Source organism: Camarhynchus parvulus, chromosome 3 (assembly GCF_901933205.1).
Source record: "Camarhynchus parvulus chromosome 3, STF_HiC, whole genome shotgun sequence".
Lineage (NCBI taxonomy): Eukaryota > Metazoa > Chordata > Aves > Passeriformes > Thraupidae > Camarhynchus > Camarhynchus parvulus.
The window spans coordinates 109,846,643-109,871,963 of NC_044573.1; the positions used below are offsets into that span (position 1 = coordinate 109,846,643).

Here is a 25,321-nt window from a genome sequence, read left to right on the forward strand (position 1 = left end):
TTATCCATCACAAGCAGAGCTGCTGTCCAAGCCCCAAAGCCATTGGAGCAGAGCTCTGCAAGCCCCTCACAGCTTCAGGGTTTCATCCTTCTCCTCTCATCCCCCTTCTACCACCACAGGGCCTGCTCAGCTGTAAAATAAAACGTAGTCTAGTCGAAAAGAACTAAAATTTCAAGCAAAAACTTAATCCAAGTCACACCCACCCACATCCCTCCTGTGGGAAGCAAAGGACACAGTAATAAAGAAGATTCCACAGTTTAATTAAAGAACTTTTTAGTCTTCATGTTTTAATTTAAACAGACACATCTACTATGCTCTCAACATATCTACAGCAAAGTTTACAGCCACTTTGTATCTGTTTTGTTCCCCCCAAATGGCTGAACATCGAGCCATCATCTTCTTTTTCCTCAGATTTGTTACTTTGTCGTTGTTGCAGTAAATTCCACGCTGCAGCAGCTGGGATTCTGTACACAGACAGCAAATACCTAACACGAGCACACAACTCCCAGCCCTGGCATTTCAAATTGTACAGGAAAAAAAATAAAAAATTAAAAAACCAAGACTGATGCAGCAGCCAAGTCCAAATAGCAGTTCCAGATGCTGGGCCAGCAGTGCACGCATCACTTGAACAGGCAGCAGTGAACAGACACGGCTCACACAGCCACACAGCGCAGCTGTGACAAAACACAGGCAGGGCTGGGAGAAACCTCACTCCTCACACAACCACAGCACTGCCCAAGGCTTCAGCAAAGCACACATGAGACACCAAAAATGCTGTACAGTGCAATTTTAAATGAGATCCTATGCAACAGGGACAATAGTGCACGTCAAAACCAGCGCCACATTCAAGACTGAATCGATACAATCAAAATATTGAAGGTACATATTTCCCTTATGAAAACTGTGCAAGTTAGTTCCTTTTCCCTTCTTTTTTTTTTTTTTTTTTTTTTGGTGAATGGCAGAGTGTCCTCCCCAAATTTTGTGGATTGACCCCCAAAATTTAGAGATGGGGCTTTCCGTGTCCAGCTTGTTACACAAAGGGTGTGTGCAAAAGAGCAGGAGCGCGGTGGCAGCGAGGGCGTAAGGCAGTGGCACAGGGAGGAGCCAGAGCTGGGCACTGCCCCAGCTCAGGAATTCACAGGGAATCTGCAAACTGGGGCAGGGATCCCCCTCTGAGGGAGCAAACCATCCCTGGTATTAAATATGTGATTTAACAAGGGAGGCAAGCAGCAAAGCAGAGAATGGGAGAGAGCTGCTGTGAATGTGGCGCCTGGGAGGCACTGGAATGGAAAAGCTCCAAGGGAATGTGGCAGCAGCGTGGCAGGACAGCTCTGGGAGTGTCCTGTCCCCGGAGAATCTGCACCACCACACATCTTGGCCCCACTGCATCTCCTGCCAGCCCTCCCAGGCCTGTGCCACAGAACTTGTGCAGGGACAAGGTGCTGCAGGGCCCAGGAAATGTGGAATAACCTGCAGGGGCTGCTCAGAAGGACACCAGCACTGCCCCATGGATTTATTCCCAGGATCCACGTTCCCCAGGCACACACACAGTGCTTGGGTGTGCATTCAGCACAAGTGGAGGCTGAAATTGATGCCAGCTCAGAGGGAACGTGCTGCCTTTTGTTGGCTGTCACAGCTGGTTTCCCAATTTCCTCAGAAGCCTGCAGTTTGCAGGAGAGGCTGGAGCAGCCAGGCAATTAGATCCAAAAAAACCCTCTCTGCTTCTCTATTATTTAGCTCAATCTATAATTACTGTGTTAGGGAATTGCATAACCTTTAGGAGTGTTTTATGTATAGTCTATTACAGGGAAAATAGTGCCTTCTGAATCCTTCCCATCTGGCTGGGGATAATGGATTTCAGATGGAGAAATTCTGAATGAGGTCGGGAAACACCACCCAGGCAGGTGCATATCCCAAAGACATCATTTCAAGGGGTGTACAATCATTTTAAGGGATTATCTGAGCAACATACCCAGAGGAATCACCAGGTTTGGAGGAGGGAGCAGCCCAATTCTGCCTCCCCTGTGATGCAGAACAGATCCCCAGCCACCCTGAGCAGCATTCCCTGTGTCAGATTAGATCTAGGGAACAAAACTCCAAACCAAAAAGGAAATTAGCGTCGCAAGCAGGGGGAATCACTCTTCTGCCTTAAGTGAGGAGTGTTTTAAAAGGGATCTTATTTTTTAAGCCAGAGGACTTCAGGGCTAAGTTGAGCATAGGCAAGAAGGAAATAATTAAGGAAATAAGGACCGAACAAAAGGCATTAAGGTAGCACTTGACCATTATCACATAATTTTATATCATTTCCTTGGTTATAGAATTTTCTTAGACTGTATTTAGTGGCTACATGATTTTTGCAGGTTCCTGCCCAGCTACTTCTACAACTACAGATCCTGCATTTTCACACTTATCTATGTGAAGTGGCTTTTAAATAAGGCAGCTTCATTCCATAAACTTGGAAGCTCAGCAGTTTCCAGAGGCATCCCACCACTGACCTACTGCAGCTCTGTTCATTCCAGCAGAACCAGGCTAACAGGAAGCTCTTTTCTGGATAATCCCAGCCACATGTGCTGCTGTTAATTCAACTTTTCCCAGTCCTGTGGAGCTACCCAAAGAATCAAGCTGAAAAAATGCCTCAGGGAGTATTTCAGACCTACTCCTACCTGTCTTTTTAAAGGACGGAAAAAGAAATCACAATAGAGAACTCTGATTTTATAAAAAGCAGATTGAAGCCACAGAAATTGAAAGAGCAGCTACAAAATACAAAGTTAAATGGGAAAGAGCTTATCCCTAAAGTCTTTAAGCAGTTTAGCAGCTACAAATAATCTAAACTCTTAGTATTTTTTTTGTAGTGTGATGGCCCCTTCATCTGCAGCAGATCTGTGAGGTCACCTGAACTTTCAGCTTCTGCTTTTGAGGTTTCACAAGATGGGCATAAGAGCACAAGAAGGAAAAGCACATCAGGTGCAACAGAAGTGTTTTGCTGAGTTGTAAATAAAGTGTTGCTCTTGCACCCTGGCAATGCTGTGAACGTGGCCAGGTGTCCAAACCCAGCCAGGAGGGTTGGAATTTCCAAGAAGGCAGCTTGGCTCTGGTTTAAAGGACAGCTCTGAGCCCTGTTCTGCAAGTGGACACCCCCACCAACTACTAAAACTTTTTGTTTTTCAGGTAGAATAAAAAAAGTTTGTTCTTCCTTAGGAGATCGTTGTCCACAAGGGACAATCCCACCTGAAGGTCATGGCTTAAAAATTAGCAGCAGAATCCCTCCTTCAATTCTGTATTGCACTGAAATGTCTTGCTCTGGTTTGGTATTTAACTTCCTGCTCCCGAGCCAATGCTGAACACAAAAACCCAAGTGTGAGATGTGAAGGCTACTGAGAGTATTGTGTAGACTGGCAGAACCTGTAATTTGATTTTAACCATTTCTGGATTTCCTAGGAAATTAAAGAACTAAGCTGCCTTACTTACTCTTGGAGAGAAAAGGTGCTTCCAGACAAAACGCCTTTACCTATCTATATAGAACTCTGTATTTCAATCCTGTGAGTGTTCAACAAAACCAGAAAAAGTCTAAAATAAAGTGGAGACATCCTGTCTCTTGGCCCATCCTAGTCATCCACACAGTTGGAGGTAAGGAGTTCCAGCTTCTGCTGACACTGTACCCAATTCTGAGACAGAACAGCTGCCAAGAGGGGACATTGTGCCCAGCTGTGTCTTCTGTAAACAAAACAAAAACCCCTCCCCAAAAAGCAGGGAGGTTCATGGAGTGAGGGGTTCAGCAGTGGGAGGGTCAGCTGTACCCAAGGGCTCAGCACAACATGCACTTTCCATGGTTCTTGAAAGCAAAGGTCTGAGGCAAAGCCCAGCTCAGGGCTCCTCCTCCTCCTGCACCTCCCCATCCGTCTCCATCTCCGCCAGCTGCCGCCTCAGCACGTTCACCTTGGCCTGCAGCTCCTTGTTGTACTTGATAATGTTGATCCTTTCTTCCTCAGCTTCCTCCAGGAATCTGGAGGGTCTGTTCCAGCGCAGGAAGATACCTGGAAGCCCAGAGACACCCAGGTCACAAGGGGTTCTTGAAACAAGGGGGAATTCAGGAAGGTTGTTCACATTCCAGCAGCTCTCAAGTAAGGTGCACACAGTTCACATTTTCTTCCTTTTCCCTGCCCCCCTAAACAGTTTCCCCCTCCTCTCCAAGCTCACCATCCTATTAAACAAGGTTAATAAAAGAAAAATGAAAAATGAGGGGGGGTAATTCCTTTTTTCCTCAGACCACTCCATTTTCAGTCTCCACCCTGCCATGACAGCCTGCTTGTATCATGAACTCTTCAGCACCCATGGCATGGGGAAAGTTTCTGCAGCAGAGAACCCACTGCATATGGATCCTCCAGAATGGTCAGCAATGACGTCTGACAACGAAAATCACAAAAGAGATATTGTCTGTAACAGGGAAAGCAAACCTGGCTCACCTTCCCAGAGCTGCAGGCTCTGTGGGGCCACAGAGGGCCAGATGACAAGGCTGTTGGCCTCATAAATAGGGTTCTGGAACCTGCTCAGCTCTTCAGGCCTGTTCACCCAGGACCAGAGGGACATGGTCTTCTGAGGCAGCTTCAGTTTAGCCCTAAGAAACCCACAGGAAAAAATCAGTTTTACACACTTGGATCTGTAAGGTTCTTGTTAGAACCACACAGACAAGGCCACAAGTTTTTCCATGTGCTACTCCCCCAGATAATTCAAGTTGATCCCTTCATCATCTTGGCACAGGGTGTAAACATAAAGCAATTTACTCAGCCTGGCTGATTACAAATAGTTCTGAGTAAAAGATGGGGAAATAACACTTGTAAGATGGCTGCCTGCTGCCCAGGTGAAGAATCAGTCACCTCCCCACTGTGGTTTGAGTGCCAGGTTTGGAAAGGGATCATGCTCCTGTATTAAGGTGGAGCTGGAAGGTGGGGCAGGGCTGCATCAGGGAAGGATGGAAATGGAAATTTTTAGCACATAAAAGCAGTTTCACTGCTAGAATGGGCATGTCTGACAGGTCCCTCTGGTGGCAGGAAGGAACTGAGCACACAGAGCAAGCAGTGCTGTTTTCCTGGGCAACCCCACCTCCAGCACTTACAGGGATCCCTATGCCTCAGATTCCAGCAAATCTCATTCTGCCTGCACTGGCAAATTGCACTGCCAGCCAGGCAGGAGATTCAGCACTCCTGTGAATGCTTCAGACAGCACAAGCTTAACATCAGACTTAACCCCTGTCTGTGCTCCCAGGCTGACGTGCTCAGATGTGACAGGCAGGTTATTACACATAACATCCACTACTCCTCCAAATTTCAGCTCATTGGCTTCAAGTCTAACTTGGTTTTGCAGATGACTGGTTCAGCAGCCCTGCAGAAGGCAGGAGAGTCTCTTCTAAGCCCAGATTACTTTAAGGACAGAAAGGTTTACAAGAAGCTTTAAATTGCCTTCCTTTTCTGGAGATAATTTCTGGTTTTCCCTTCCTGTCCAGTCCAGCAGGAGACCCTCAGCCATCGCCTTACTGGAGCCAGGAGGGCAGAATTGCCAAGCTCCACAAAGGAATCCAAACCTCCCTGGCAGCTGTGGGCAGCTCCAGTCCTTCACCCTGTTTCTACTCCCAGGGAGGGTCTCAGAACCACCAGGCTACAGAGTGAGGGACAGAACTGTCAGCTGTGGCCTTTGCCTGCCTCAGCCTCCTCCTCCTCCAGGCCTGCATGGACAAGTCTGCTTCCCACAGCTGTGACTCACACCAAACTCCAGCTCGTTATTCTTTCATGGAAGAGTTTCTGGCTGAGAAACTAAATAAACTGGTGACCGGGTGGAGATTTTTGGCCAGGTTGGACAGGGTTTGGAGCAGCTGAGATAGTGGAAGTTTTGGCAAGTGGAAGCCCATGGCAAGGGGTTGGAACGAGATGATCTTTAAGGTTTCTTCCAACCCAAACCAGACCATGATTCTGGGACCTTCTTTTGGTGAAATTCAGCCTGATATTTAAAGGATTCAAGTCAAGCATCCTTACCAACCTTTCACTTTCATTGTTCCCCAGGAAGGTCCCAAACTGGGAAGCATAGGCATGCTCAAAGAGCAGGATGAGGAAGTGCTCGTTGAACTCGAAGGAGCAGGGGAACTGCCGGTGGATCTGCCACACACATTCCAGAAAGAGCAGGAACACAGGGGCCTCCCACTTCTGTTTGCTGTTGGAATAGGCTGACTGGGCACAGCGCTGCTGGAAAGGGTGGCCAGCCTGCAGGGAATCAGGGACAGCATCACACACAAAGAATAGGATGTGACAACATGTGGAAAAAGCACTTCAGAGTGACTTCTGTCCATGCAACTGCTCAGGACCAAGCTGTTAGAAACCATTATCCCTCTGCTGCTGGGGCACCTCAAATCTGGGATTCAGTTTTGGGCTCCTCCTGACAAGAAAGACATTGAGGGGCTGGAGTGTGTCCAGGGAAGGGAATGGAGCTGGGGAGGGGCTGGAGCACCAGGAGGGGCTGGGGAGCTGGAAAGGGGCTCAGCCTGGAGAAAAGGAGGCTCAGGAGGGACCTTGTGGCTCTGCATAACTCCTGACAGGAGGGGACAGCCAGGGGAGTCGGGCTCTGCTCCCAGGGAACAGGGACAGGATGAGAGGAAATGACCTCAAATTGCATCAGGGGAGGTTTAGATTGGATATTAGGGAAAAATTCTTCATGGAAAGGGTTGTTCAGCTCAGGGCAATCATGGAGTCCCCGTCCCTGGAGGGATTAAAAAGCCATGTGGATGTGGCATTTGGGGACATGGATGAGTGGAGGCCTTGGCAGTGCTGGGGGACAGCTGGAGCTGACAATCCTAACCTAAATGGTTCTGTGATTCTATGACTGATTTCCCTGCCTTTCTGAGGCTGTGTTTGATCAGGGAATGTGAGCAGGAATAAGCTGGGGTGGGTGCACTGGAGGACCAGACTGCCAAGGTACAAAGAGCACAGCTCAGGTTTTGTGGTTTGGTCTGAACAGTTTTCTCTAATGAGATAGAAGAAGTGCAGAAGGTCCAGTGGAAGGTGTCCCTGCCCATGGCAGAAGGTTGGAATGGGAGGAGCTTTAAGGTTTCTTTCCACCCAAGCCATCCTTGGTAAGATATGTTCACCCTCAGCACACAGAACAGGCAGTTCCCAAAATCAAAAACCTGCCACGAGAGGCAGAGGCCCCAGGAGTGCCTGAGGACAAATGACTCAGGTAATGATGCTGCTCTTTAGGACAAAGGACACTCACACTCAGCAGGGCTGCAACAAGGCCCAGCCTGTTGGCTGCCTCTCAGGCTATTTCCCAACCCCAGTGTCTCTGGAACTGGCTGTTGTTCTGTCCAGGGAACTGTTATTCTGCTGTTCCTTACCTGCAGCCACTCCCTCACTACAAGAGCCTCGAAGCCACGGATGGTCCTGCACCTTGGATCCAGGATGATCTGTGCCAGGGAAGTGACCTGGAGTGTGGAATCAGTTCCTTCACTGCCATGGACTAACACTGAAGCACCTTCCCTGGGAAAGGAAAAGGTGGGAAGGGATAAGAGTATGAATGAGCAAAATCCATCCCACTGGGGGCCAATACATCCCATGGACACCAGGATTAAGGTTTTTCTGGCTCTTTACCACCACTGCAGCCCCATCCCACATGGATCCCACCTGGATCCTCATCCAGCGACCTGAGCTCTGCATCACTAAAGGCTCCATGTCTTGCTGAGCAGTCTGGAACTCCAGATCCTTTCTCACACTGACAGAAGGTGCACAGTGAGATCTCCCTTGTGGTTCTCACTCTTTGGGTTTAGCATCCCTTTGAGTTACAGCTTGGAAGTGCAACTCATCCCATTCTACCCCTGCCATGGCCAGGGACACCTTACACTATCCCAGGTTGCTCCAAGCCTTGGACACTTCCATGGGTCCAGGGGCAGCCACAGCTTCTCTGGGCACCCTGTGCCAGGGCCTTACCACTGCTATAATACACAGTTTCTCCCTAATATTTAATCTAAAGCTTCCTTCCCTACCTCATCTTCACCTTTCTCTACACTCATTTTCTAATACTATTTTTCCCTTTTATCTTTCAGGCCTTTAAGATGTTGGAAGATCTGTCCCAATCATTCCCTCCCCATGGAAAATACAACAGAACTCTCCTTGTCAGCCCAGCTCTGACCTCCAGGCTTTGAGTGAGACAGGTCAGGCACCTGGAACTGACCTGCCATGGCTCCACATGGTAAACACAAAAAGCAAAGCTGAGGTTAAAAATTATGAAATCAGCCACTGTCCCAACAAGCCAGGAGGGTTTCATCACTGATCTTTCCCATTGCATGCTTGCAGGAAAGAATTTCAGATAAAACTATTGATCCAGAGCAATCCTTTCCTGGCACAGCCAGTAATGAAACCAGCACTGTCAGAGCTTTTAAAAAGCACAGAGCTCCCACTTTAATGCAGCAGTGCTGTTTCACCACTGAGCCTGCATTTCAGCTGCTTGTGTGCCTGCAGAACACAATCCCCAGCTCCTATGAAATGCCAGGTTTTCCCTAAACTTTGGGATGGGCTTTTCCCACCCAGAGCCACGGAAAAAACCAATTTAGATCCCTGAATCTGGCCTTACAAACCTGGCAGCTGACAGCAAGCATTGGCTCTGCAGCCAGAGGTGTGAGCATGAGTCAGCTGAGTCCGCAGCATTTGTGAAAGAAATGTCAGGTTAAAAGCGGTCACAAGCACTTAGAAGGGATGAGCAGGATTGCCTGGATAGGGCTGTGGGGATAAAAATAAAGAGGGGAAAAGCACTGGACCAATTCCTGGGGAAAACAAGGAGATGACATTGTTTTAACCTCTGGAAATGAGGTGTGGTATTGGAAATTTGCAGCTGAAAAGAAAAAAAGATTTGCTAAAAAAACGAAAAAGACATCTCCGTGTCCCCTTTTCCAGGCCATCCAACAGCATTTCAAATCGACCCATTTTAACCCAATCCTTCAATAAAACTCTCTAAATTAGCTTGGCTGCAACAGACACAAGAATTTACCTTAAACACATGATCCAAAACTATTTTTTAGCCCAGATTTCTTCCCTCCTCCTGACTGATTGGAGGAACATTCCTCCACCATGAGGAGACAGAATTCTCCATGGGTACAAGTGAGGCAGACCACGGTGGGCAGTTATTGATACTGCCAGAGGTATTTAGTGAGCAATCTGTAACCAGTGAATGAGCAACCCAAGATTTTCTGCAGGAGATTTACCTGTCAATGCACTGAGCAGCCAGACAGGCTGCAGTCAGCAGCTCCTTGATGTGAGTGAGCCAGTTGGAAGCTTCCAGTTTACTGAGCCAGCGGTCCATGTTGTGTGACTGGTCATTGCAAGCCTCCACCAGCTTGATAAAGCTCTCCTGCAGGATATGAAACCTTTGGGAAAAGGAAAACATTGTTGAAAGCACAAACAGTAACACAGGAATGAGGACATGGATTATTTAGTGTTTGTATATTGTGTTTATTCATTCCCCTCTCTCTCTGATGCTGTAAATAATCAGCAACAAATGTAAGTTCACATAAAATCTTTAGAAGCAAAACCAAGTGCTTCAAATATTTGTCAGGAAATTTCTTATTTAACTATTCAAGTGCTGGCCTACATCTCCAGAAACATTACTTCATGTCTGTGTAGAAGGATTCCCCAAAAGTAAGGCTTTAAGAGAAGAACACCAGACTAAAAGTCTGTTTATTTAGCAACTTGTCTCCAAATGACTGAACAATATTAGATGTCCAGAGAAAAGCACTGGATCACAGAATCATGGAATGGTTTGGGTTGGAAGGGAACTTAAAGGTCATTTCATTCCAACCCCCCACCATGGGCAGGGACACCTTCCACTATCCCAGGTTGCTCCAAGGCCCATCCAACCTGGCCTTGGACACTTCCAGGGATGGAGCAGCCACAGCTTCTCTGGACAAATCCCCTGGATAAGAGGAGTGTGACAGCCACAGAACAAACCCTCCCCTGCAGAAGTTTTCTGGCTCCTTCCTGTGCCAAGGGGAACACAGAAAGGCTGGAGTGTGGCTGAAGATGGCCAGGAAAAGAAACAGCACAGGCAGATGCCTGACGGCTGAAACCTGCAGCAGGCTGCTCACAACAAGGAACCAAACCAAAAATCCCCTTATCATCCACATATCCTGGTTTTGCCACAGAAGGAACGTGACCAGGAACCAGGATACACAACTCTTCTTACAGGAGTAAATCCTCTGTGGAGGTATCACTGCTCTGATGACCTCATACAGCCGAGCTCAGGGGAAAGCCTGATTTCACCCACTGTTATTGTGATATTTTTTGAAAAATCCCTTCACCAGGATTTCTTCTCCTGGCAAGATGAGAAGCCTCAGCTTCTCCATGTTTTGTTGCTTTGGAATGTGATTTAGAGAATTGTTTACCTACCATGTAAATTGTTTTTAATTAATGGCCAATCACAGCCAGCTGTGTCAGACTCTGAGTCTCACAGATTTTTATTATCATTCTTTTCTAGCCTCTTGATGTATTTTTTCTCTATTCTTTTAAGTATAGTTTTAGTATAACATAGATGATATGATATGATATGATATGATATGATATGATATGATATGATATGATATGATATGATATGATATGATATGATATGATATGATATGATATGATATGATATGATATGATATAATATACGTCATGTCATACAATATCATGTCATATAATATGTCATATCATATAATATGATGTCATGTCAAATATCATGCAATGTCATATAATAGAATGTCATATAATATGTCATGTCATATAATATCATGTCATGTCATGTCAAATATCATGTAGTGTCATATATCATGTCATATAATATGTCATATATAATATTATGTCATGTCATGTCAAATATTATGTCATGTCATATCAAATATCATGCCATGTAATATAATGTGATGCCATGTCAAATATCATGTCATGTATTTAATATCATGTCATGTCATATAATATGTCATGTCATATATCATGTCATGTCAAATGTCATGTCATGTCATACCAAATATGCCATGCCAAATATCATGTCATGTCACATCAAATATCATGTCATGTCAAATATCATGTCATGTCAAGTATGTAATGTCAAATATGTCATGTCAAACATCATGTCAAATATCATGTCATGTCATATCAGATATCATGTCATATCATATAATATCACGTCCAATATCATGTCAAATATCATATCATAAAATAATAAATCAGCCTTCTGAGAACCTGGAGTCAATTCTCATCTGTCATCTCATCCTAAACACCCACAAGACCACAACAACCCACCTCTCGATGTATTTGTGGATCCTCCTCCACTGGGGGTAGTGCACTTCTTGCTCAAAGCCCCCTCCCTTGGCCCTGGCCTGCTGGGCCACGTTCAGAGGCCGGGTGTCGATGACGAAGCCGCGGCGGCCGGAGCGCAGCGTGGCGTTGATCAGCTTCTCGTCCTCCTTGCAGCGCCGCCCGTTGGTGCCTGTCAGGGGCTGGCTGCTCCTCAGCATCGCCTGGGGAGACACAGAACCATGCATGAGGCACTGTGGAGAGAGTTCTGACTGAAAGGCACCAATGAGCTCCAAGCCTTGCCCTGAATCCTTCAGTTGTTTCAAGTTCTGTCACAGACACATTTCATGAAAAATCCTTTTGTCAGGACTTTTTCTCCTAACTATCCTGGCTATCCTCTCAGCAGCCCTGGGAGGATGAATAGGACTCAACCAAACACAAATCCAAAAAATCCTAGCCTTTTCTTCCATCTCCCACCTAGGCTGAATAGCAATCATTATCATCTACAACCCTAAGCTCACCCTCCTCAACTTCTACCTGTACGCTGTAATAACTGCAACCTTTTCCTCACCTCACCCGTTTCCTCCTGAGAAGCTAAGAGGAAAACTTCTACCTTTTCCTCACCTCACCTGTTTCCTCCTGAGAAGCTGAGAGGCCTCAGGAACAAAATGTAAGCAATAATTATCTGCTGCTGTGGAATGCAACAGGTGCATCTTTGATTAGTCTCATGTGGTTGTTTCTAATTAATGGCCAATCACAGTCTGGTTGTTTTGGACTCGCTGGTCAGTCACAAGATTTTATTATCATTCCTTTCCTTTATCCTTTGCTTGCTAGCCTTCTGATGAAATCCTTTCTTCTATTCTTTTAGTATAGTTTTAATATAACATTCTCTTTTAATATAATATATATAGCATAAAATAATAAATCAGCCTTCTGAAACATGGAGTCAACATTCTCATCTCTTCCCTCATCCTGGGACCCCTGTGAATCCACCACAAAGTTCTATCGCCCTCAGGGATTTAAAACTGAATTAGAAATTCTTGAATCCAGCACTCATTTGGCTGGGCAAGTTTTAAATGTCAGATATCATCTTAGAGGCTGTATCCTTTCAGTTACGCCTCAAGTACCATCTTTGTGAACTACTGAGCTGCCTTCCTGCTGATGGCTCCTTTACAAACCCTGGCAGTGTTATAAATGCCTGGAAGTGTTCACAGCCAGGCTGGATGGGGCCCTGAGCAGCCTGACCTGGTGAGAGGCATCCCTGCCCATGGCAGGGGGGTGGAACTAGATGGCCCCTAAGGATCTTCCTGACCAAAACCATCCTGTGATTCTATGAAAGCAACTTTGTCAGGATTTTCATTTTCAAGGTCTATTCCCAACTCTGTTCTTAAAACACTCAAATTGCTCATGTGTTAAAGGTGACATTTTTACCCCATGGATGGGCTGATAAACCTCAAGTCCACAGACTGCTGAGCTGAGATTTCTCTTTAGCAAATGCCTTTCAATTCAGAAGCACCCACAGCAGCTCAAATCATAATGAAAATGTGAGGGCAGCCTGTCAGCAACAGCTGAGAACTCAGAGCCAGGACGGCAAAGAGAGTGACAGCATTACTGTCACAACTGCAACACTCTGAGCCAAATACTGTTGTACTCCTCACATGAAACATGCACAATGTTGAGAGATAACTGAGCAAAAATCTTCCTTCAATGGTTTTCAGCTCAGCTGAGAAAAAGCAAAAAGCACAACTTATGTAGAGTAGGTGGCTGGCTGCTTTTAAAGCAAAGAATATCCCAAGGTACTCCTGAGTCAGACTAGACAGCTTCAAATTGAAGGCTTACAATCTTGGCCACAGGAGGTGAGAAGGCATTAGAGCATTTGAGGAGACTGTATCAAGTTTAAAAGGTTGGACATCCCACCACGCTCAGAACAGGTTATATCAGCAAGGGACACAATTACCCAGCACTTTCATACAGTGAATTTCTTAATTACAACGTATCAGTCACTCCATTAGATTCTGGCTTGTTAAAGTCCGTGCAAGACCAAGAATTTGCTGCTCCTGAACCAAGTTACCCTGCCAGGCTCAGAGAACAGATTGTTCTGATCCTCCTTGCACAGTCAGCAGAAGCAGCCTTGGCTCTGCTGTCACCGCGGCTGTGATGAGGGCCCACCGCTCACAGACAGGACAATGTGGCTCCTGCCATCCTTTCCATGAAAATTCTTGGCAGACACAGCCAGCCAGGGTGCCAGCAGTGGTTTTTACAAGGCTCATCTTGTTCTTATTGCTGTAAGCAAACTGCTGCCATGCACATTCCCAACCAAGCAGATTAATGGCTATTTCCAGGATGGAGATCACTCATTCCATCATCCAGAACCAGGGTCCAGGGGCAGCCACAGCTTCTCTGGGCAACCTGTGCCTGCCCACCCTCACAGGGAATGATTCCTTCCCAACATCCCATCCATCCCTGCCCTCTGGCAGTGGGAAGCCATTCCCTGTGTCCTATCCCTCCAGGCCCTTGTCCCAAATCCCTCTCCCGCTCTGCTGGAGCTCCTTTAGGCACTGGAAGGGGTTCTGAGGTCTTCCTGGAGCCTTCTCCAGGTGAGCACCCCCAGCTCTCCCAGCCTGGCTCCAGAGCAGAGGGGCTCCAGCCCTCGGAGCATCTGCTTGGTCTCCTCTGGACTCTCCAGGAGCTCCTTATGTTGGGGACCCCAGGTAAGACATCACAAGAGCAAATTGCTCTCCCTTGACCTCCTGGTCCCTCTTTCATTCTCATGGATTTGCCACATCTGTGTTCTGCTTGTCCCACAGAAAATATTTATGTTTGATTAATTAATTCCAGGGAAGCACCCACCTCCACACAGCCCTTGTGATTCCAGGTGGCCAAAGGAAACAACTTCCACAAAAATATTTTGGTCAAAGATGTGCCCTCAGTGGATCTGGACTACAGAAACTGGGGCAGCACTGGTTTAACCTGGACCCCAAAGGAACCTGTGAGCCCAGATGTTGTGTTTTCATTGTCATACCACCAAGAAACCAGGGGAAAAAAACCCAACATTCCTGTACCTTCCCTGAGGAAGCCAGAAAATAAACCAGCAGCTCTGTTACTTCCAGAGCATGAAACCAACAGATTCCCACACTTCCTTCAGGCAGAAGCACCCCTCAAACCCAGCTCACCATCCCGTTTTTCTTGTGGTAGTAACTCAGCACCGGGAAGCGGCCGCCGTAGCGGAACAGGGCGACTTTGCGGAGCGCTTCATCGTCGATGGATTTGGGGACAATGACAACTGGAGGGTAGGAGGGACACACAGAGAAGTCCTTGTTCACACAGCTCAGACGCCATTCATTGGTCTGAAAAACACCAGAACACAGCTTTGGGTCAGAAAAGGCATTATATGGAGAGGTAAAGGGGAAGAAAGACTTCCATCCACAGGATAAAGTCGTATTTGTGATCAGTTCCATTTGTACCACAAATTGTCCTTTAAGTAACCCTTTACAGGGCTGTTGACCCATTAATTTTTCCAGCACATCCCTTGGTGCTCCCTGCAATCACCTCCTTGCAGCAGCTCCCAGAAGCTCATTCCCCAGAGTGCAGATAAAGCTTGGAAGCAATGGAAGAATGAGCAGATGCCTCTGGGTCTTGAGCAACAGTTCCCCCTTTGGTTTATCACATCCTCAAACAACACAAAATAAGCCCATGTGGGCAGATATGGGTGATTGTGGCTTTAAATTGCTTCACAGACACAGCAGACAGCAAGGGGAGGCCCCACAGAGAAATGTATTCCTACAAGAGGGGAAAAAAGTTCATTTAGATACAGGCAATATGGGCCCAACCCTCCATCTGTGCTGAAAGAAGAGTTCACAAGACAAACGTGGCCAAGAAAGGCAAAGAACTTCCACCTACTCCAGATGCTGAAGCTGCTTTGAGATTAAAATTTCAATTTAAACACCTCCAGCCTGGTTATTTTCCGTGGGCTCAGCTACAGTTTTTTCTTCTAAAGAACCTTCTGGAAGGAGCCCAGCAGCCAAGCATTGAGGGCACATCAGGAGCTCTGTGATTTAACTGCTCCAGCTCCCAGCAGCCAAACCCTGGGAAAGAAGTGTTGAGTGTGGCACCTCACAGACACTTAGCATGACAATTCCAGCTACCTGATGCCCAGGGTCACCCCCAGGCCTTAGCTCCAGCTCAGGGAAAAAAGGTCAATGAGGAGCTTCTGCAGCAGGGAGAGACCTCAGAGATCCATCAAACCTCTGCTCATCTGAGTTCAAGGAAAGTTTGAGGCAGACAAAAAAGGCAGAGGGATAAGGCAGCAGGACAAAGTGGGAGAAGAGCACAACAGCTAAATTAGGCTGTGACAAAACACACAAAGTCCACATCAGTTCAGGTCTGCTGATTTAAAATGAATTAATTGGACATCTCTGATCAGAATTCCTTTCTTCCAGATCCTTACTACCCCTTGCTACACAGCTCCTGATTGCTACCTGCTTATAAAAATGCACCTGACTGGCTCACTGGCAAGTGGAAAATGGGGATCAATTCAGGAATGTCTTCTGGCAATGAAGCCTTTCCATCAGCTGAACTGTCTCACAACACTATTTCAGCAGAAGCAGCTCCAAGGCATGGGATGTGTGGCTTAGGAGACAGGAAAATTGTCCTTTTTGGTGGCAGCCTAAAAAATATGCTGAAAAAAAAATCAGCATCAAGAGCAATAATTGCTGGTTGTTTGCAGCAGCCCAGCTGGACAGTTTTGCACCATCCATGCTATAACCTTATTTCATTATTCATCAGCCTCAAAACAGCTCCTCTGAACAGCTCCATTTTATAAAAAGCAGAGCTTCTCCCAGATGCAAAGTCAAATTGCCTCTGGCCACCGTGTTATGAGCAGAGATGAAAACTTCTGGGACACAAAAGGATGTGGCTGGACACAGCTCCAGCTTTTAATGCACCAGCAATGGGATTTTTAACAGGGTTTTTAGGGTGTCTGTTGGGTGTGCAGTTTGATTATCATGAAAAAGATATGCATGGATCTAGAATATCAAATTGATAAAAACCTCACCATGACACAGGATGTGGAGAAGGCAAAACCAGAACTCTGGGGAACTTGTGGGAGACTGGCTGCCCCTGGCACCACCAGTATGGAAAGGAATGGAGGAGGAGCACCTGATTTATCCCCCACTCTGGTAATTTAACCCTGCTCTCCTCCCCATTTACAGCAGACACAGAGATCCTGTTATGTCATTCCCTTGTAATTTCCACGATGAGGAGGAGGAGCCTGGCAGCACTTGGCACCATTTGTCTTCCCTCCAACAGCTCCTGCTGCAGAGATCCCATTAACCTCTGCACTGCCAGCTCCAGACTGCCCAAATCAACTCCTTTAGCTTTGGTCTGGCTGGAATTTGGGAGGAAAAACGGCCGTCAGTAACTGGAAGAGTGAGGCAGCAGCAGAGGAAGCAGAAGGACTGCAGGGAAAGGGATGAAGGGAAAGCTCACTTTCAACCAGGTAATTGTGCTGTGTGAAACTCAGGGAGTGCAAAGTGAACCCTTAATTTTCCCAGAAAGACATCAGAGCTTCTAGGAATCAAGAAAAGTTAAGGATAAAAGCAGCAAAGGGATGAGGGCTGAGCAGAAAGGAGAAAGAATTCCAGAGAAAAAAAAAGAAAGCAGCAATTTTTAAACCCAGTGCAGGATCAACTCTTGGATTTCTACTTTTCTTGTCCTAATATTTGTTTATAGAGACATTGATTCCCAAATGTCCAAGCTATCATTCCTCCTAAAACTTAAAATTGCCAGGAGAGGTCGTTTTCCACCAAACATTGGGAAACAAGTCAAGCTCTACCAAAAGGCCTTAAAAAAAAGTCCAGAACCCAGCATAGATCTTGGGAGATCCTGCAAAGCAGCAAAGCCAGAGGCCATTCCCAAGGAACAAGCCCTGCTGGGATCAGATTGGGCATGGACACGGAGCAGAACTGATGTAAGGATTGATGCTTGTCTGAAAAGAGCAAAATTTGGTTCACAGTTACCATTTGACCTGAGCCGAAACCCAGAAAATTCTGATTTCTAAAAGGAGCTCTGACACGAAGATGAAGCACAACTGAGTTGTTCAGAACCCTGAGATCTTTCCTGCTAAAAAGGTAAAGAAAATAGAGAAAAAAGGGAAGGGAAAAGGAAAGAATAGAGAGGAAAAGACAGGGAGAGAAAGAGAAAAAGGGGAGGAAGTAAAAAATAGAGAAAAAGGGGGGGAAGTAAAAAACAGAGAAAAAGGGGGGGAAGTAAAAAACAGAGAAAAGGGGGGAAAGAAAAGAGGAATTAAAAGGGGGAAAAGGGGAAAAGAAAAAGGAAAAAAGGGGAAATGAAAAAGGAGAATGAAGTAAGTGATTTTCTTGGCAATAAAATACCTCTATGTTAATTATACTGACAGTGTACAAACTTCTCAGGCCTCTTCACCTCATTTCAGGAAACTAAATTCGGAAGAAAAATTTTTGAATTTCCAGAGCGGAGTAGTTTGCAGCATCCTGCAGCTCTGGAATTTGGCAGAAGAGAAACCTTTTGGCTCTCCTCTGACTGCTCAGAGACAATATGAACCCCTGAACATACTCTGAATTCCATTCACCCCTCACTGTGCAGGAAGAACACATATTACATGGTATATTATCTAAATATTTAATATTTACCTAACTTTTAAAAAAAGTATTAACTTTTAACCTGCACTTTGCTATTAGAGTGTTGAAAACAACTCTCCTGTAGCAGATGAATGTCGAATTAATAAATTACTAGAGCTGTAGTGTGGGTGAAATAGTTTTTGACTTGGGGAAGATACAGATCCAGATGGATGATTTAGCAGAGGCAGGAGGAACCTTTGGAATTCTTCTCATTTGACTTCTGGAAGAAAGATTTAAATCAGCCATTTCCTTTTTCCAGCCTGTCACATAAAGCAGTGTCTTTCCAGAACAAGAATTATTTGGTCAGTGAGACATTTATCTGTTGTTCGGGAGATGTAAATCATTGGAAGGTGGCTTTTGACACCATTCTATTAAAAATGTGACGTTTTGGGTTAAAAGTCAAGAATTAATTAATCAACAGCTGTCAGACATGGAGATTTTAAAGGAATGAATGATTGCCCTGGAAATGTGGTGCTAAAAAGTAATGAGGTTTTTAAATGCAATTCTTACACAGAGAATATGTTTAGAAAGGCAAGATTTTGACAAATGAAGATTTAAATCCCTGAAAAAACAAGGAAAAAAAAGCACATCAATGGATCCATGTGCTGGATATGATAACAGTTGGTCTGTCTTTGGATGGCAGAGGAAGATAAGACACATGAGAGTGCTTTAATTATGAGACAAAAATAGCAAGGCCTCTGAACTCCCTTTAATGGTTTTTAATTTTCTGGTGATTTCATCAACTGAATTTGGTCAAGCTGATCACATTATTCAGTTGTTACTCATAGCCAGGAAATGATACAGGCTGCAGAAAAGCTGGGCTGCAGAGAGGAAAAAAAATAAATAAAATAAAATCAATGTTCTTGGATGCTGCACTAATGGATGTGGGCTCAGAAACCTGAGCTGCTGGAGCAAGAGCACAGACTGGATGTGAAACAAAGACCTGGAACACAGAGATGCAAATCTAAGGAATTATTAAAACAGGTTCCTGCACTCAAGACAGTTCCCACTCTAGCAAATTCAGCATCCTAAAAGGAAATTCGAGTAAGAGAAATAACAGGCAATGCCACAAGAACAGTTCCTACCCAAAACAAAATCAATGTGCTCAGCAGGACCTGGAAAAAGAGAACTGGAAGTTTCCTGCTTTTTGAACCTCAAGAATATTTCCCCAGCATCAATTAAAGGAAAAAGTGTTTCAAACTGGGCATCTTCATTGTCATCCTCCTAAAGAAAAATTTTTTTAAACCAGTGTCATTTCAATTAAGGGTTTGACAAAGATTCATCTCATTCTACTCCAGATCAAAACTAAGAACAACAAAGCCAGGACAAAGGATTTCCATTTGTTCTTCCAATTAGAGAACCATCCCCAAAGGCCAAAAACATTTCCTACCTTTGTGATTTCCTGAAAAAGGCCTCAAACCTCCACTAGTACAAGGTGAAGGAGCAAACAAATGTCTGATGTCACAGAGGGAGTATTTCAACAACACTCACTTCTCACCCAGGCACCAAATGGATTTTTAACCATCTGGGATTTCCAGTCCAGCCACTGCTGGGTGAAACAATTCACAGAACATACAAGTGCCTGGGAAATCCCTCAAATCTCACTCACCACTGAGCTGAGGTGCTCAAACTCCTGTTCCAGCAGAAAGGAGGACCATCCATCCTCCAGGACCTCAAACATGGGCCGGTAGAAGAAGGGGTACATGAGGGTGACTGAATCCAGGGTGGAAAGTGCCTGTGGGGACAAGAGAAATCATGGAATCACAGGTGGGGGCTGGAAGGAACCTTAAAGCTCATCCCATTCCACCTCTGCCATGGATAGGGACACCTTTCACTACCCCAGGCTGCTCTAAGCCCCATCCAGCCTGGCTTGGAACACTTCCAGAGATGGGGAGTCCAAAACCTCTGGGAAATACCCAACAAGCCCCCAATATATAAAATATTCCTGACTCTACTTTGCCTTTCAAAACATGAAAACCTAACTGGAAAAAAAATAAGGCTGAGGGGAGCTCAAGACCTGCAGGTTTTCTGGCTGATGGCAGCTGCTCACCTCAATGGAGCTGGCAATGTTCAGACACTCCTCCATCCCTGGGATGTCCAGCTGGATAATCCTCAGGTCTTTGCATTTTATGACAATGGTGCCCAAGGAGCCCACGAACCTACAGCAAGACAGGAAATAAGTGTCCCATAAAAACAGGATCCTCTAAGGCAGGAGAAGTGGAACAGCTCTTCCCACGAGGCAAATCTCCATGAGGGACAATTTGTCTGCAGGGAAACCTTACAAGAAAATAAACAAACAAACACAACTCCTTATTTGCTATTGGCAAGGTTGGTTGTATTTTCATTTATCCCATCCTTTTACTGTGGCAGGGAGTGGAGGTGTTACATGACAAATATCACGCTGCTGGGAGGGTGGGGAGCCCCTGGCACAGGGTGCTCAGAGAAGCTGTGGCTGCCCCTGGATCCCTGCAAGTGCCCAAGGCCAGGGTGAGGACTAAGCATGGGAAGAAATTCCCTGAGTTTTCCATCCCTCTGCTCCTTTCCTCTCTCAGAAACACAGGGAAATCAGGAGCAAATTTAATCAGCAACAAACCTCATCAGCACCCAGCAACTCCCCCACCATCCCAGGCTCTACGCTTTTTTTAATCACTGATTTCTTGCTAGCAGAAAGGGACTCCTGTTCTATCAGACTTCCTTAAAAGCCTTTACAAACAGGGGAAGGATTTTGTAATTAATATAAAAATGAACTATTATCATCAAAAAGGACCAAGGTGAGGGAACAGAAGACAATGACCAGGTGAGATGGGGCAGACACTCAGTGAAGGGCAATGATGCAGGTAAAGCAGAAATGAGGGGAAAACAGAAATTTCTGAACTCTCTGTAGCTAAAAGAGCAGGGGCAAGAAAAAAATGGAGCTCTGCAGCTACAGTTGAGCTGTAGCACAAAAAGCACATTGCTAAAGGGTTATTGATTCCCATAATCAGTTGGAAAAGTGAGGGATGATGCTCTTGAGCAGCAGATCTCGGGCTGAGCATGTCCAGAGCCCAATTCTGCCACCAGTTTTGGAGGGTGAAACAAGGCAAAGCCCTCCAGCAGGGCTCTGACATCCCTCTCTGTGCACAGTGCATCATTTATGAAGCGCCTCAAGGGTGGATGAATCCACTGAGCAATGAACACAAAGCAAAAAGGGTAAAACACAAAAATTCTGACTCTCTACAGGACCAAAACAACCAACCTTTGAGATGTAACATCAAACATGAATGGCCAAACAGAACATGGGAACCCTGACCTGGGCCCTGAGAGCATCACTGAGGCTGGAAAACAATCACTGAGTGTATGGGGATTTTTGGAAGGAATTCTGAACGAGTTAGAGATGGGACCTATGGGTTGTTTTTGATGATGTGATTTATTGTTCTCATCTTCTACAAACGGTGAGCTCAGCTCACATCTTTACTGCATGGTTCAGAACAAGTCCCTTAGTTACAAGACCTTTTAAAGATTTATTGACCAATAAAACAAGGATATTTATGTTTTTGACCCAATCCTTAGGTATTTCATCTTATGGACTCATGCTACAGTGTGAGCTTTCTTAGCCAAACATGTTCTGACACACAAACCTACAGTGCTGCATTTTAATCTCCTTGTTTACCTCTGTAACTACTTTTATTTTTCTATATCTTAAAATCTAAAACTCTAAACTTTCTTCTTCTTAGCTTAACTTGTCTCTGCTTTGAACTGTAAATCCACATTCTTGCTTCCAGCACCTCAGTTAGGGAGCCTTTCCCAAGGTCTCAGACAAATCCTGTGTTTAATTCCAAGCTTTGGCTTACAGGCCCAAAGTTCTGATAATTCCCTGCATCTTGGATTCCAGCAGAGTCCAACCTTGTCACCAACCCAGAGCCCTGAGTGCCACATCCAGCCCTTCCTCAGACACCTCCAGGGATGGGGACTCCAACCCTCCCCGGGTATTCCAAGCATTTAATTTCCCTTTCTGTGGAGAAATTCCTCGTGATGCCCAACCTGAACCTCCCCTGGCACAGCTTAAGGCAAAGTCTGTGCCCAGAGCATCCTTCCTGCTCCCTACACCAGGATTTGGGACAGCTGAGGTGCAAGCCAGCCCTTCCCAACCATAAGGGGTGGGAGAAGGGATATCCCCAGCCAGGGGCTGTGCACAAATCACAAATGGGACGGGACTGCTGGGAACGTGCCTTGAGCTGTTTTATTTTCCAGCTTCACTCTCATTACATGGTTATGACAATGGGAAGATGCCACCAGCTCACATCCCAGGCTGCAGACCAAGAACTTAATGTTACAACTCACTTAAAAGTTTTTTTACAATCACACAAAGCAAAAGCACATTGACAGTAGTTCCATCCAACCACTATAAACACACGTACCTTTGGTTAAAACAATGAATTTTGCTTATTTTGAATACAATTCCTGCTTGTAAGCCTGGAAACACAATGCACAGAGCTCCATTATTAACCTTAAAACTTCCTAATATCTCGCTAGGTAAACTTTTCTGCACCTTAGGGAGTCATTCTAGACAAGCATTAATACACAGACCATTGTTCTATTTGTTGTTAGTTTCCTACATTTTACATAATTTTTCTGCTTATTTATGTCATGGCTGCTGCTTAGCTCTCATCACAGTTCTGCTGTCTCTGAGGCTGCTTTCTGCAGCTTTCCCAAATGAGAAAAATGCTAATCACTTGTTTTTAAAATTTTGAAAGTTTAATACAATTAGAGTAATAATAATTTGGACAAGTTGAATTAGGACAATATGAGACAATAGAGACAAAGAGTTACAGACAGTCCAGGTACCTTTTCTGGGCAGCACAGGCCCGAAAAAGGACACACATTAACAGAGGATTAACCCTTAAAAGCAACAGCCTGTTGCATATTCATGCACCTCATACATGATGCATAAATTCCATTCAAACGCAGGATTCTGTCTGGTCATCCTCTGCTTCTTCCTCTGAATCCTGACAGCGCCTTCGAGGTGGGGAGAAGTTCGTTTCTTCTGATAAGGGAGCAATAAATTCTATTTCTCTGAAAGATTCAGGTGTCCTGGGGCTGCTATCTCGCTGTGAGTCCTTTCTTTAAAAAATGTATCCTACATAGCATCGTTTCTATTTTAGCATTTTATTATAACCTAAAACGATATTTAACACACTACTTAAGAGAATTAATCCAGCATTACTTTCTAACACAACACACATAACATTCATTTGAATATTTGCGAAAAGCCAATCATAAAATACGCGCATTTTTCACACCAAACCCCTCTGATTTTAAGGATCCCCCCAAGGCATTCCCTGACCTTTTCTCGATGGAGTCGATGTTGGAGTGCAGCAGCCACAGCTCCTCGGCGTTGTCGCGCCGCCGCGACGAGAAGATGAGGTGGTGGCCGGTCAGGCACAGCGTGCCCTCCACGGCCGGGTGGAACGGCCGGTGCAGCGCCACGTTATCCGCCCGGGGCGTCTTGATCAGCTCGGCGAACTCCATGCTGGGCGGGAACGGCGGGGGAAACTCACCTCACCGGGAAAATTCACCGGGAAAACGGGGGGCAGCCTCGGCAACACCGGCAGGAGGCCGGGAAAGCCGGGGAGGGCGTGCGCGGTGCCACCCGGGCAGGCGGGGGCATCACCCGCGGTGGCGGCGGCTGCGCGGGCACCGGGAGCGGGAGGGAACCGCACCGGGCCCGCCGTTCTCCCGCAGGGCCGCACCGGGGCTGTCGGGATGCCGCTGAGGAGGGGAAGGCGCGGGCAGAGGCTCGGTGTCGGCTCGGGGAGGGTCCGGGAGCCGCGGGAGCCGCGGGCCCCCCGAGATCCCCGGGATTCCCGGGAGCCGCCGGCGGAGCGGGATGTGCGGGACGGGCCGGAAGCGCCGCCCGGGGCCTCCCGTGTCACGTGACGCCCGCCGGGACCAATCCGCGCTCGGGATCCTCACGGAGATGGCGAGGCGCGGAAAGGGTCCGGGCGCGCGGCACGGCCCCGCCACAAGGGTTCCGCGGGAATTGTGGGGATGGGCGGGGAGAGGGGCTGGGCAGAGGGAGGGGCCAAAGGAAGGGGCGGGGCCAGGGGCGGAGCTTGGGGAGAGCGGGCGGGAATGGATCGGGAATGGGAACGGGAATGGGAGCGGGCAGAGATTGGGAATGGAGCGGGAATGGGAAAGGGAACAGGCCGGGGTTGGGAACAGAGCGGGAATGGGAATGGGAGCCGGAATGGAACGGGAATGGGGACAGGCAGAAATTGTGAATGGAGAGGGAATGGGAGCAGGAGTGCAGCGGGAATGGGAAAGGGAACAGTAAAGGGAAGAGTCAGAGCTTAGGAATGGAGCCTGAATGGAGCGGGAATGGGAACAGGAATGGGAGGCGGAATGGAGCAGGAATGGGAATGGAAAGGAAACAGGCAGGGATTGGGAATGGAGCGGGAATGGGAACGGGAATGGGAGCAGCCAGGGATTGGGAATGGAGTGGGAATGGGAGTGGGCAGACATTGGGAATGGGAACAGGCAGGGATTGGGAATGGAGTGGGAATGGGAACAGGCAGGGATTGATAATGGAGCGGGAACGGGAACAGGAATGGGAACAGGCAGGGATTGGGAATGGAGCGGGAATGGGAACTGGAACGGGAATGGGAACAGGAACAGAACCAGGCAGGAATTGGGAATAGAGCGGGAATGGGAATGGGAACGGGCAGAGATTGGGAATGGAGCGGGAATGGGAACAGGAATGGGAGCGAGAATAGGCAGGGAGCGGAAATGGGAACGGGAACAGGCAGAGAGCGGGAATGGAGCGGGAATGGGAGCAGGCAGCAATTGGGAATAAAGCGGGAATGGGGACAGGAATGGGAGCGGCTGGGATTGGGAATGGAGCGGGAATGGGGAAGGAAACAGACAGGGATGGGGAATGGAGCGGGAATGGGAACAGGAATGGGAGTGGGCAGGGATTGGGAATGGAGCAGGAATGGGAACGGGAACGGGAACGGACAGGGATCGGGAATGGAGCAGGCAGGGATCTGGAATGGAGCAGGAATGGAGCAGGGGCAGGACGATGCTGGAGCCACAGCTCCGGGCAGGGGGCAGGGCTGGGCTTGGTCCCCTCCGGGGCCATCGGCAGCCGCGGTTTGGGTACAAACCTGCGGGAATTGGGCACACACCGCCGGGTCCCTGCTGACCTCGGCCCAGCACCCTCCCGCTCCTGAAAAAAAAATGGGGAAAAGGCTAAAAATTCAGCTTGGCCACACCACACGTGGAGTTTTCTGAAATCTCCCTCAGGTTCTTCCCCAAAGCCACCCAGCTGTGGCAGCAGAGCCCCTCCAGCGCTGGGTTTGTGTTTCCATCATGGAATGGTTTGGG

The 25,321-nt window shown here is 46.8% G+C and overlaps 1 protein-coding gene across 1 annotated transcript; it reads right to left on the bottom strand.

The window, feature by feature from the left end:
* Positions 1-239: 239 nt before the first annotated feature.
* Positions 240-23,865, bottom strand: MTMR9 (myotubularin related protein 9). Its single transcript, XM_030946155.1, has 10 exons — positions 23,283-23,865; positions 20,010-20,118; positions 19,569-19,694; positions 14,477-14,650; positions 11,310-11,527; positions 9,239-9,400; positions 7,379-7,520; positions 6,031-6,251; positions 4,464-4,615; positions 240-4,034 (listed from the first exon to the last, which is right to left on the bottom strand). Exons 1-10 carry the CDS (start codon positions 23,465-23,467, stop codon positions 3,865-3,867), a joined length of 1,659 nt encoding a protein of 552 aa, XP_030802015.1. The 5' UTR covers positions 23,468-23,865; the 3' UTR covers positions 240-3,864.
* Positions 23,866-25,321: the final 1,456 nt, after the last annotated feature.

Coding starts and splice junctions, on each gene's coding strand:
- MTMR9 (XM_030946155.1), bottom strand. CDS start 23,467: ATGGAGTTCGCCGAGCTGATCAAGACGCCCCGGGCGGATAACGTGGCG. Junction 6,252..7,378: donor TAGTGAGGGAGTGGCTGCAG/GTAAGGAACAGC, acceptor GATTCCCTGCAG/GCTGGCCACCCTTTCCAGCA. Junction 4,616..6,030: donor GGGAACAATGAAAGTGAAAG/GTTGGTAAGGAT, acceptor TGGGTTTCTTAG/GGCTAAACTGAAGCTGCCTC.